We start from the raw sequence: 14,017 nt of genomic DNA, 5'->3' as shown, positions 1-14,017 counted from the left end.
TGCCCCAACGTGGATCTGGCTGATCAATGATAAGAATGAAAAAAGTGCCTTCTTAATGCCTACAAGGGAGGGGGGAATTTAAATCAAATTGGTTTTTTTTAAATCTATTTTTGCATATGAATTTTTTTTTCGTCTTTTTCTAAGTTAATTTTCTCAAGTGCACATTTTTAAATATTGAATTGTTTCCAGAAAGAAAAATAAAGGATTGAAAGAAAATGATAAACGGGGGAAAAAAGAAGATTAGCAATCTCAATATGCACAAAATCCATTTTTCTAAATGCTATTCAGCATTCAAAAAATGACTAGGAAAGCACCAAAGGAAATCCGGTTTAAATATTTAGACTGGAACAAAATATTAACAGTTTTTTAAAGTAAATAATTTAAGATTGAATTCTATTTTATAATAAAAAGTTAAAAAAAAAAATTAACAATTTTGTAAGAGTATGTTTAATAAAGAGTAGGAATTAATAAAATCATATAAACATCTGATAACAATCAGATGAATAATTGCATACACTTAATATTGTTCTCATTATTTTAATGAATAAATTTAGAATAAATTTTTAGATTTGTTTTATCATATGTGGCTACAGAATAGAATAGAATTTAGTTTTTTAAAGTTAGGGTCTTGCACCAAAAAATTATTAAGATAAGGTGTGCCAAGCATTGGTAGGAAGGATAAATATAAAGACAAGACATGGAAGTGATGAATAAGATACAGAATATAATGTGGGCACCTCATACATTTGCACAATATTTGTAACTGTTGATGTTAATTCGTGTCGTACTTAATCTTCGGTGCAAATCAATGTCACGCCGGGTCATATAATTACCTAAAAATATTTTCAAAAGTTATAATTTATTATTAACTTGTTTACTTTACGAAGCAGTATTCGTAACTTAAATTTGTTTAGTATAATTTTATTATCTAAAAGCAATCAGTAGAATAGCTGTTAAAGATTGTAGTTAAATATTAATGTCATTTCATCTATCATAATTAAGAGGAAAATTTTTACAAAATATAATTTCTGTAAAGAAGATGAAATAATAATTTTTTAAGTTTCTGTGTTTGTTGTGTGATTTATTAATAATATTTTTTTAAAATATGTTTTTCAAGTCTAAAATTTGTTTAACATTACAGGATTAAAAGCTTATTTCTTCAAGTAAATGTTCCTGTGAAAGTAACATAAATGTATTTGTGATAATCATGTGTTATGTCATTGTGACATCCCGTACGCTATTATGGACACTTCTTACCATAGCTACAACATTAGCTATGGTGGCGGCGGTCATTACACCCAGCTGGCTCATCGGAGCTCCAAGAAAGCCGGGTCTCAGGACAAGACAACAACTTCTGGTTCGCAGTGATTTTAACAATAACGAGTTATTCTCTCCGACCTTAGGTAACGACTTTCGTTAAAAAATCTCTCTTAAGTTTAGCTTGCTGCAATCTGTAAACGATACCGAATCAATTTAATTTAATTAGAAATTAAATCAACACATATTGATTTTTCAGGTATTTATAATCGTTGTACCAAACTTCACGAGATTAATCAACTTTTTACCGATAACTGTGCTCCTTTTGTAACAAGTTTTGGTATGCCATCTGACGATTTTCCCAATTTTTGGAAAGCGGCGCTCGTTTTCTTTGCTTGCGGCTTAGTCTTGATGATTTTTACCGTCTTCACTTCTCTTCTGGGATGCTGTATTCGAAGTATAGTGAGGAAAAGCATTTTTACAATCTCAGGGACCATTCAGGCAATTGCTGGTAAGTTTAATACAGTATTTAAATTTTTAAATAAAAATGTTTTAATTATCAATGCTAATATCAAAATTTACAGAAATCTTATGTACTATATAATTATTATTATAGATTATATATAAAAACATATGCACCACAGATGTTCATTGCCCTTCTTAGATAAGGTTTTAACCTCTGAAACTTACAGCGTATCGAATAAACACAATTTCCTGAAATTAAATGTAATTTTTTTCAATGGTGAGATTTATATTTTTCTTCAGAAATAATTCAAAATGAGATTGCTGCTCATAACAAAAAAAAATTTTTGAATGTGGAAGTAATTTATTAGATATTCAATGGATATTTTAGTTATTTTCCTTTTTTTATTTTTTGAGTGTTAGTTTTTTGGTGTATCTTATCAATAAAAAATGGTAATGTAAGCATAATAATGAAGTTGTTCATCAATTACAAACATACTATATATATATATATTCATACATAAATTTTTTACAAATGTACAAAATATTTACTTAGATTTAATTTACAAAGAAAACAAAGTCACAATCACTTTAACTCTTTCTGCCCTACGGGTACTATAGAAGGCTTTTTTAGCAAGTCCATTTTGAGTTCAACCAGACCCATAATGGGCATTGTGGCTTGACATATCCAGATGGACTACCCCTAATAAATTCCTGGAGTTTTTTGACTTGTCCAAATTCAATCCCAAGACCCCACAGAAGTAGGCTACCAATCTAAATGTTAGCCACGATTGATAGCAAGATGGCCAAAATTTGCCGTGTAAATGTTTTATACTTTTCTTTAGTCAGTAATAAATAAATGAAACAATGTTCACACAATAACCTTCCAATTACTTTAAACAAACAACATAGACAATTGTCTATCATATATGTCTGTTATTTGTGATGTCAGAGGTTAAAACTGCACCAAACTGGACTTGCATAGCTGATATATCCTGCTAAAAGTAATTTTGGTATGATACATTCATGCATATAATATATAATAAATGTTTAATGATATTTTGAAATAATGTTGTTTTTTTATAAAAACATGCCAAATCATCATTTAGACATACAGTACTAAGATTCTTGAGATATAATAGTTGTGTAATGCTATCTTCTTTGTAATACAATCTATTCTATTTAATAAATGCATGTTCTATTTGGCTATTGATGATAACACTTTGTTCTATTGAATTCTCTTATTAATGTATTATAGTTCTAAAAATATCTTATGTATAATAAAAGCACTATAGTAGATAAGAATTCAATAAAAATTACATCACTACAAATAGTTAAATAGATTAGTATCGTATCGCAATACAGTTAATATTACACAATGATCGTATCTCAAGAATCTTAGTACTGCTCATCTAAATGATGACTTAGCATTTTGCAATAAGAAATATTTTACTTTTTCTTTCAAAAACAACCTCATTACTTTCAAAATAACTAAGAAAATATTCTTAATAATTTCTTTCAATTAAATTATCTTGCATTATGAATTATATATCAAAATTTGAATTGATGTTCTATGAATATAAACGTCCAAAAAAAGTAAAAATATTGTTCTAATAATTATAAAAGCATCTATTATGTTAAAAAATATTTATTTTTTTGAAATATTTAAAAAGTTTTTAGAAGATTGAAGTATTTTATTGTTAATAAGTAATTTTTCTATTGAGAAAGTTATAAATATTTTTATAAATATAAAATAATAAAAAATTAAAACATGATAAACCAAACAATTCATATATTTTTAAATAACAACAAAGTTTAATGTTTCTAGTAGTATACAAAACTTTAAATTTTTATTATTTAAAATTTTAGTTTATACAATTCTTGTTTGCCAATTTTTTTTTTAGATGAAATGATCAGATAGATTATGAAAATTACAGATGAAGGACAATCTTTATTTATAACTTCCTAATTCTTTCACACATTTATATAACTTGTAGTGGTTGTTTATTTTTATTTTTATGATTCACAAAGAGTGCTTAGTTGAGAGGCATTCCTAATGCAATGATTCATAGCTATTTTGTCAAAATAACTGGTTAAGTAGGATAATTAATTTAGGTACTGCATAACCAAAGTGATAATTCTTTTAATCAATATCTTAGTAATGACTTTCATAGGGTGATAAATATAAGTTATTAATCAATATTTTTATAATTTAAACATTTTGATAAAAGTTATATCTGTTTTTTTTTTGTTAAGATACCATACAATCATGTATTAGTTACTTTGCATTATTATTACATAATATACTTAATTTTTTGAAAATTACTAACAAATTCTAAAAAGTTTATCAGATCTTTCACTTTCCATGTTTAATATAATTATGACATCCTTCTCTGAATATATTCTGTTTCATTATATTTAATTCTTCCAGAAGTCTCATATACATAAGGGTAATGGTTAATACAGTAGTTACATTCTTTGAGTGTAATGCATTGATGAACTTGTATTACAGCAATGAGCATATCTTCAGAACTGATATTAGACTGAAAAAATGGTGTATAGTATGAAAATTGTCTTTAAAAATTTATTTGTGATGCCATTTATTAAGTTATAACACATCTGTTGTCACTCCTCCCACTGCAACCACAATTCTACAGCTCTTGCAGATTACTCATGTTACATAATGACGAGCAATTCTGACTTTGTGAACCACTGAACACATGCCTTCTCTTTTGTGGAGTTGCCATTTTTGTTCATGGCACTTCCTAGAGATAGTAGATAAAAGGATGTTTGATTGCAGATGGGAGATGAAACTTGGACAGTTACTNAAAGACGGTGGTAGCATGGTGTTTTTTTTTTTATCAGACCTTCAGACTCGTTCCGTACCTAAACCATTATATTCTGTTGACACCAAACGGCAGCAACCCGCTAACGGGCCCCATATCAAACACTTACTTCCGTGATTGATTCGAGGGGCCTCACGAACGGGTCACGTTTCTCGTGTCACGATACGGCATTTTTATCGGAGTCGCATTCCCCGTTTCCCCCATACGAAACTTAAAAAGATTTTAAGCTATAAATTTAAGATAAACCGAAACTACATAAGTCCCCCCCCTTCTAAGGTTTACTGTCCATTAGAATCGACTTACGTTAACATCGTTAATACCCTCCCAAAAAAAGGGGGATCAGAGCGATCAATTAAAACGAAATAGGCAGGAAATTTGGGAGTGTAAGAGGGCGAGGTAAGGAATTTAATTTCCATTCACAAGAGTGTGGCCATGGCTAAGTATTTTAAGTATTTTTCTCCTCTATTCCGTCCAAGATTGAACTCGTACCAATTTTAAAAATAGCTTCCCACATTAAAAAAAAAAAGGAGGGCGAAAAATTCGGTTTGGGGGGTTTTTATACCGGTTGCTGTCCCTTTTAATGTAATTTTACTGTAATTACACTATCAATTTTCACCTCGGTGTTACCGGAAGGAGACAGAAAAAAGGGGGAGGAGGAGAAGTCGACTGCCAAACATGGTACAAAATTTGACTTGCTAATGCCCAGTCAAGTACTCTTCTCCGTATTCAAATATGTTAACAAACCATCAAAAAATGTCATTAATTTCGCGCGAAAAAGTAGTTTTAGAAATTTCAAATTTGTTCATTGTTTTGCATTAATTGTAAGTTTTAATAAAGTAAAAATGAGAGTTATATTGAGTGCTTTCCTCCCTCCTTCCAAGGGCATTTCGATCGATTAAAAAGTTAAATTTTATTCTTCCAGAATAAAAATACGTCTATTAATTTAAAAAAATAAAAAACAAATACAGATTCTAGATAAACCTATTTATCTAGAATCGAACTAATTTGAAAACGACGACCAATCAGAAAATCGTTTAATTTCAACGGTTTGAAATAATAATAATCCATTTTATTGTTGTTATTCTCTTAACTTATCCGCAATTGGATAACGATCTGTATTTATTCTTTTAATAAAACGTTTAAAATTATGACGATAAATTACACTTTGCAACGATCATTAGCTTAATCCTATTGAGTTACTAAACTAACAAGGGGACAATAACCTCGTTGTAAGAGAATCCTGAGGGGCCCCTTCTTTTGCCCAATTGTCAAATTTCAAATGTACTGTGGGAATATAATGTGTTATCTAGTTATCGAAGTGTGATGATACAGCAAAAACCAATTAGATCCTTGTAGAAGGAACTAGAGAAGAAGAGAGAGAGAGACTCGATTTTATGTTTCCTCCTCGGTTTGCCGTCAATAAAACGAAACAAAAGCACTCATTCTCTCCCCCCTTATTTTCGATTGATTTATATATTTATACAGGTTTATAACTTTTAAAAATTATGTTGAACGTTTAGTAAATTGTGTGGCATACGTCGTGATTTATGGTAGATTTGCTATTTATGTTCGAGGGCATTTAGAGAAATTTATTAAAAGTGCTTCCCTTAAACGAATGCTTTGTTTCTTGCCATATTTAAAAGGGAGGAGATTTAAAAATATATTTTAAAAATCGATCGGTGGGTTTGTAGTTAAATGACTGTTTGTACAGTATATGAAAGGAGTTTTCGTGTCGAAAAATGGCAGAGATCCAAGGCAATTAACTCATTAAACATAGAACGGAGCTTTAAAACACGTGACGTGGAGTTAAATAATCGACAAATAATTGGCATCGAAGCGAGGGGAAGATATAAACCTTTTGTCTACTTCACAAAAGATCCCGCGGTCTAACAGTCAGAACACGAGAATAATCGATAGAACGTGTACAGTACGTTACTTGCCAATTGTATAAAGGTTGTTGAATATCCTATTAGCCTCTTCAATCAAGTGTAAATGGGGGGGGGGGAAGAAGAGTTGATTCGAGTTTTCGTCTTACCGACTTTCGTTTCGTGTTTATAAAACACATAATATCGTAAGGTGCGATGTGTCATTTCCGGTCTTCTTTGAACCCCCCTCTCAACACCCACACCGGTTACGAACTTTAATAAAATACTTTCGCGCTATTGACGGGTTTAGTAAATAGGGGGAGGCTTGACAGAACGTGACTTGGAATATTTCTATAAATTATAAATTGAACAGAAGTTGTCTCCGCATCTTGTTAGAAGATTTTCAGAATAAAATTTTCTACAGAAATTAAAACATATTTAAAGAAAGAATTTTTACGGATTAAATCTGTAAAATGTTGGTTTTATTATTATTAATTATTATAAAAAGGCAAAATTCCTTTTTAAAAAATCTCACAACAATGATGCCATACACAATTTTCAATTTAAACTTAAAAGGGTTAAATTTGGAAATTTTAAAAAAGTGAATATTATATTATTACAGAGGATTTATTATTTAAAATAAGGATGAATAAATTTAAATACATTTTATTTTTCCATTAATGTATCTGTCATTTTGAATGATTTACAAATAACATATACATGTAATTTGATGAAGGTTGTTATCTGATATGGAAGTAGGGAACATGGATCCTTTGCATTATATTTTAGACATTGGATATTGTTAATCAGATACTCTTAAGAAAGTATAGAATATTTTTAATGCAAATACTATCAAATAACATTGTTAGAATATTATAAACAAAAAATTTTAATTTAAAATATTCTTTTCTATATTCATTTAAATTAATAATAATGATTTAATGAAGTGTTGAATCAAGGAGTTTCAGTAGCAAAACTAGTTATTTCATATTACTTATAAATTATGTGAAGGTTGAGTTCGAACCTTTCAATTGCCTACAGGCAGAAAGAATAAAAAGACTTAAAAATTGATATTTTTAAAATACGGCAATTATTTAAAAACAATAAAATTAGTTTGAATAAAATTTATTTAATAATTAAAAGCAGTTCTTGATTAGAAATTATTATTTTTTTGTTTAGTTTTAATCCAATATTAGTATAAAAATACTATTACATACTGAAATTATAAAGTATTTCCNAGTAAAGTGTCGGTTATCCGAAAGAATTCCAGTCGGCCTAAAGTATAATTTTTATTTGTTTTTATATTTTTCAATGTATTTATTTCGTTTGTAAAACATAAAGAAATCATTTTTAATGATACAATAGTCACAATTATTATTTTAAAAAGTTTACGTTAGGCTTAACATCGACAAAAACTCAACGCGAAGCGACACGCAATGGAGAAAAATTTCAACACGGGATAGGTTAATATATTTTTTCGTACATAATCGGTTATCCGAACAACCCGTCCCTAATTCATTTGGATAAATGACGCTCTACTGTATTTCCTTTCCCATTAGCTGAAACACACAAAATGCACAATGAACTGCACTTCAATCTGATTTTCCATTAAGAAGAAAGCTTTAATTAATGGTATATTTCATAGTATAATTAGGTTACATAACTGACATGTTGTTCAAAATAGCTAGAAATTGATAACAGAAAGAGCTGCAGAACAAAGAACAAATAAATTCTTTTAAATCTGATGCGGTTACTGCTAAATTAATCAGTTATATATTTAAATTAATCTAATAACTTATTGCCAAGATTTATGTTGTTTTTTTTTTTTAAATTTCAAGCAAACTGCTAAAAAATTTTTAAAATTAATTTTATTATGTAAAGGTTTACTGTATATCCTTGGTTTGGTATTATATCCTGCTGGATGGGGAAGTCGACGTGTTCAGCTTATCTGTGGAGAAAAAGCAGAGCCATACGTATTTGGCGACTGTACGTTAGGTAAGATTTTATATACAGTACTATTTTTTAATTTTTCACTTTAAGAATACAGAATGCTATTATCAGTTGATCAAATGAATTTCTACTGTTTGTCCGTAATGGCTATAAAGCTGGCATAAAACTACTTGTTGTTTAGACTTGCATTGCTTTTGTAATATTTAAATTTCTTTAATTACATAACAAAATAAACAATATACTGTAATTAACCTTAAAACTAAGCATCACTCCAAAATAACACTATTTAATAGAATACTTTTGGAACATTAATTAAATTAGTTCAAATATTTAAAAATATTAAAAGGTTAAACTGTTTCTTTTAAGAAATTCATAAAAGCAAAATAAAAATTGTAATTACATGAGAGTAAGCTTAAATGAGGAAGCATTTTTCTTCCTCAACTGTTATATGCTTTCCCTATATTATATTCTATATGATAATCAGTTGAATTTTGACACTGTAGAGGCCAAAACTGTAAAAAGACCCTTACAAAATTCTGTGTGCACAGCATTATTTTGCATTCACAGGACTGGAAGAACCATAAATTTTGAAACTTGGCAGGATTACTTCAATATATGGAATAATACTATTAAATTTGATGGTTAAAAATCAAGGGAGTTAGTCCAGTCACAGGTCATATCTTGAATGGGATTAAAGTTAATGAAAATTTTAATTACTACTGGCATTTAAACCTTTTAAAGACTCATCCACCTCCGAGAGTAAGGCTTTTTATATTATTAATTATTATAAAAAGGCAAAATTCCTTTTTAAAAAATCTCACAACAATGATGCCATACACAATTTTCAATTTAAACTTAAAAGGGTTAAATTTGGAAATTTTAAAAAAGTGAATATTATATTATTACAGAGGATTTATTATTTAAAATAAGGATGAATAAATTTAAATACATTTTATTTTTCCATTAATGTATCTGTCATTTTGAATGATTTACAAATAACATATACATGTAATTTGATGAAGGTTGTTATCTGATATGGAAGTAGGGAACATGGATCCTTTGCATTATATTTTAGACATTGGATATTGTTAATCAGATACTCTTAAGAAAGTATAGAATATTTTTAATGCAAATACTATCAAATAACATTGTTAGAATATTATAAACAAAAAATTTTAATTTAAAATATTCTTTTCTATATTCATTTAAATTAATAATAATGATTTAATGAAGTGTTGAATCAAGGAGTTTCAGTAGCAAAACTAGTTATTTCATATTACTTATAAATTATGTGAAGGTTGAGTTCGAACCTTTCAATTGCCTACAGGCAGAAAGAATAAAAAGACTTAAAAATTGATATTTTTAAAATACGGCAATTATTTAAAAACAATAAAATTAGTTTGAATAAAATTTATTTAATAATTAAAAGCAGTTCTTGATTAGAAATTATTATTTTTTTGTTTAGTTTTAATCCAATATTAGTATAAAAATACTATTACATACTGAAATTATAAAGTATTTCCATCTTACTTAACAAAATTAAAGTGAATAATGGCAATTAATTATTTAAAAAAAATTGTGTGTACAAATAAATATCTTATAAATATTAATTTCAAATAAGGAATTAGAGAGCTAGTACATGAAAGAAGTGTTACTTCTCTCTCATATTTAAATAAGTAATTTGTTTCTTTTTAATAAACAAAAAACAATCTATTATTAATAATTAAATGCTCAAGGAATCTATTGATTTCACAGGGGGAAAAAGATATAAATAACTAATAAAGTAAAGATTAAAAAAATTAAAAATTGTATTGACAAATTTCATGAATCATCATTTATTAACAGATTTTGTTGTTTTCTTACAGAATAATTTTATAATCCTTCCAAAAGTCTCCCCCTTTGGGAATTTAAAAATGCAATAATGAATTTTGCCAATTATTAAACTAAAACTGGGAAAAAAAGAATTTATCCATTTATAGTAAATTACAGAAGCTTGTATTATTCTAAAGGAATCATTTTTCTGGATGAAAAAGTTCGTTACATAGTACATTATTAATAATATATAATCATGGAAGAAAATATCCACACAAAAGATGAAAAAAATTATGATTAATGTTAATAATTAATTCTGAAATATATATGCTTAAAATTATAATTTGAAAAAATAATTATCCCTCTTTTTTTTAAGAAAAATAATCTTTGAAAGTCATTTTCACTTATTAAATTGTGTTTGTGCGATCTTTATATATTTAAGATAAGTATATTTTGTTATAATTAAATTAGCGGTACTAAAACTAGATTTTTTCTTTTGACTTGCTCTTCACTTGATTTTAAATTTAGCAAAATTATTTGTTCTAAGAATTCTTAAATTTAGCAAAATTATTTGTTCTAAGAATTCTTAAATTTTATAAATTTATTGTCTTTATAAATTATCAAAGAAAATCATATGAAATTTATTATTAATAGGTTGGGCATTCTATCTGGCCATCGGAAGTACCATCATCACTTTTTTATGTTCGGTACTATCGGTTCAAGCGGAGATATCGACATCCAGCGATAAAGTGCAGGACGAAATTCTAGAAGGGAAAAACCTCATCTGTCTTATATAATTCTCTCTGATGTGATGTAAATGTTATTAATTAGATATTGTATTCAGTAAGTGTACTTAGGCAGCTATTCCTGCAAATCTTTTGTAGGTTTAGTTGTACAGTGTTTCAAGAGATAGTTGGGAATATTATTTTTTTTGAAATCTTTATCATTTTAAAATTTTCTATGATTGTGTGTTTATTACTATTATATTTGGTATGTAAACACACACCCACTATAAAAATATTCATTTTTGTAAGTAAATTAAATGCAGTACGTAACTTCAAAGAAGTAATTTTTTTGATAAATATTTAACTTTAAGTTGCAAATTTAATTTAACTAGCTTAAACTCATTGTTTCATAGGAATCTTGGTTGCTGTAAAAATTGAATCTAACTTTAAAATACAGTCAATTATTTAGAGAAAACATATTTAAAATGTCTGCATATCATCCTCTAACTCCCTATTTGGATTAATTTAAGTTTGTTTAATAAATTAAATTATATAATTTATGTTTATATTAGCCAAAAAGGCATACTCTTATTTCTATAAGGAATCTGTGCCCAAATCTAATCCAGTGTCTTTTAATTTTTCATGAGTATTTGAGGTTATCATCATCCCCATCATTTATCTATGGATAAACAATGGGCATATGACTATAGTGGATTGGAATTTTGCATCCAATTCTATTGGATAAAACTTTTATCCAGTAGAATTGGTTTCTTGCTTTAAAAATTATTGCTGAGTTTTTGTTTTATTTCATTTAAGCTTAAAAAAAAATGAATTTAAAACAAGGTTGATTACTTAAAATCAAACATATTTTATGACACTTCAAAAATTACATTTATAAATTGCTCCTATTTAAATTTTCTAAAGATTTTTTTTTTGCTAGATTTAATTATTCTAACATAATATTCTCAAACTGTCTCAACAGAAAATTGGTGTCAAGAACAGTTGTGAAAAATTTCCAAATATAGTTTGAGCATGTAATGGTGAAGTATATTCCAAAACAAACCAAAAAATAAAATATAATTGCTCATAAACTGAGATATTACCATTTGATGGTAACACTGTTGCAAGTTTAAAATTTTTTTTTCCTATTTTTAGTGTTGTTGTTATGATATTTGTTGACGATTTTCAATTCAGAAAATTTGTATTTCGTATATACCCACTTTAGATTGAAAGGTAATATAGTTTGATATGAAATATTTTCATTGTTGTTAAAATATTCAGATCATTCTATATTATATGTATATATTTACATACATTATTATAAATGTATTAACTTTTTTCTTAATTTTTACACCAACTAAAAATAATTAGAAATATATGACCAGAAAAAAAAAATATTCTTTTAAACAATTTTGTGATGTAGTAAATGTAGTCACAATTTCTAAAAGTGACAATTGTGTAATTTTTTCATTGTTTATAAGTGATGTCATTTTGTAAAATAAAATTTAATTTAAATTTACCAGGATATTAATTTGATCAGTTGTCTGTTTTTCAGATCATATCATAATTTGAGGTATCAGAAATATTTATGATTTAAAAAACATTCCATGAATTTAGGTTGGGGATTGCCTTAATTCAAGAGAATCTTTTGATAATTTTATGGTTTTTGTGTAGTAACAAAAAGTGATCATATAAAGCCTAATGCAAGAAAAAATTATTTAGAATCTATCTTCTGTATCTGAATGTCATTCCATTCAGAAAATCTCAGTATGATAATTCTGGAAAAAATGAGCTGTAAATCAGCATATTGTATATGTACTTGATTAAATTTAAAAAAATTGAACCCACATGTAAATTTGAATCAAATTTTCTAAGCTACAAATTACTGTAAATATAATTTTGAATAGGTTAACTACTGATAATGAATGTGTGACAATAATTAACAGAGTTAGCAGCCTAACTGCCTACTTCTAGACAAATTACCTTTGTATATAAGTAATTTCTTCTATAATTAGGCAAATTTTCATCTAATTTTCTATAATATAATTATAGAAATTATAGTAGTATGACCAAAACCAGATGAACAACTAATAACTCAGATCATCTTGCTTATTACACATTTTTTGTCTGTTACTTTTTAGAATTATTTTCTTGATTTTTTTTTCATTTAGCAACCACAGCACCACCTCTCACACCAATGCACATGAAAAATAAAAGATAAATCCAAACTTCAAATTCTGTTAAAAGAAATTCACAGTGAGTACTCAACTGCATACAGTAATTTGCTTGTTAAAAAGAAGTTTGTTGTAAAGAGGAGAATAAGGTATTTCAGTTTTAATTTTTTTTTTTAATTTACAAAGAAATTTACTTCTAATTGGTTGATAATCTTTTTCCTGAAAATCCCTTTTTAAAATTGAGAGAAAATCTTAAATTCAAAATATAGTAGTAGTAATATACAAAATGATGGATTACTAGAATAAAAAGCAAAATGCACTCTTTATGATGTAATTCTATATAAAAACAAGAATCAATTTTTAAACCGTTTTGCTGAAATTTTAGTATATAGTAAAATGTATTTAAAATTACATGTTATAAATGTATTTTTGTTTTTCTTCTTTACTTGCACATTAGCTTAAAATAACTGCCAGAAAACAATACAGATAGAATAAATTTTGACACAGATGGCTTTATCTGTATAAACACTCAACCAAAAGCTTATGATTTTTCATAAACTGATAATATATACTATTGCAACTGCCATTTGAAAACTGTGTACTCCTAGCAATATAAAAAAATAAAATTCGAAATGTTTAAGCCAGATGATATCCTAATCACAGCACAATAAGCTACATTACTATATATCTAATCATTAACTACCTACTTTCAGACAAATTATCTTATGGTGGTGATAATTTAGAATTTCTGGAAGAAAAGAATTAGCCCAATAATTTGGTAGATTGGCTTTGTCAACAACTCCTCAATAAACCCAATTTTTGATTACATTTCAATTTGTCATGACATGATAATGAGAAATACAGTGTCTTTAATGTAACTTGTGCTTTTTAAGGACATAACTAAACAATGTATGTTGAACACCAAT

The 14,017-nt window shown here is 27.1% G+C and overlaps 1 protein-coding gene across 1 annotated transcript in view; it reads left to right on the top strand.

Annotated features, from left to right (window-relative positions):
- Positions 1-13,317, top strand: part of LOC111619052 (LHFPL tetraspan subfamily member 2a protein-like) — a 29,834-nt gene extending 16,517 nt beyond the window's left edge. Inside the window, exons 2-5 of the mRNA XM_023360696.1 lie at positions 1,142-1,403; positions 1,517-1,768; positions 8,312-8,425; positions 10,847-13,317. Of these exons, the coding sequence (XP_023216464.1) occupies positions 1,208-1,403; positions 1,517-1,768; positions 8,312-8,425; positions 10,847-10,989 (705 nt within the window). The 5' untranslated portion in view covers positions 1,142-1,207 and the 3' untranslated portion in view covers positions 10,990-13,317. The remainder of the gene's footprint in view (positions 1-1,141; positions 1,404-1,516; positions 1,769-8,311; positions 8,426-10,846) is intronic.
- Positions 13,318-14,017: the final 700 nt, after the last annotated feature.

This window comes from Centruroides sculpturatus, unplaced genomic scaffold (assembly GCF_000671375.1).
Source record: "Centruroides sculpturatus isolate CEXI.00-Female unplaced genomic scaffold, Cexi_2.0 scaffold97, whole genome shotgun sequence".
NCBI lineage: Eukaryota > Metazoa > Arthropoda > Arachnida > Scorpiones > Buthidae > Centruroides > Centruroides sculpturatus.
Note: the sequence above shows the minus strand (reverse complement) of the source record. Positions and strands in the feature narration are given on the sequence as shown.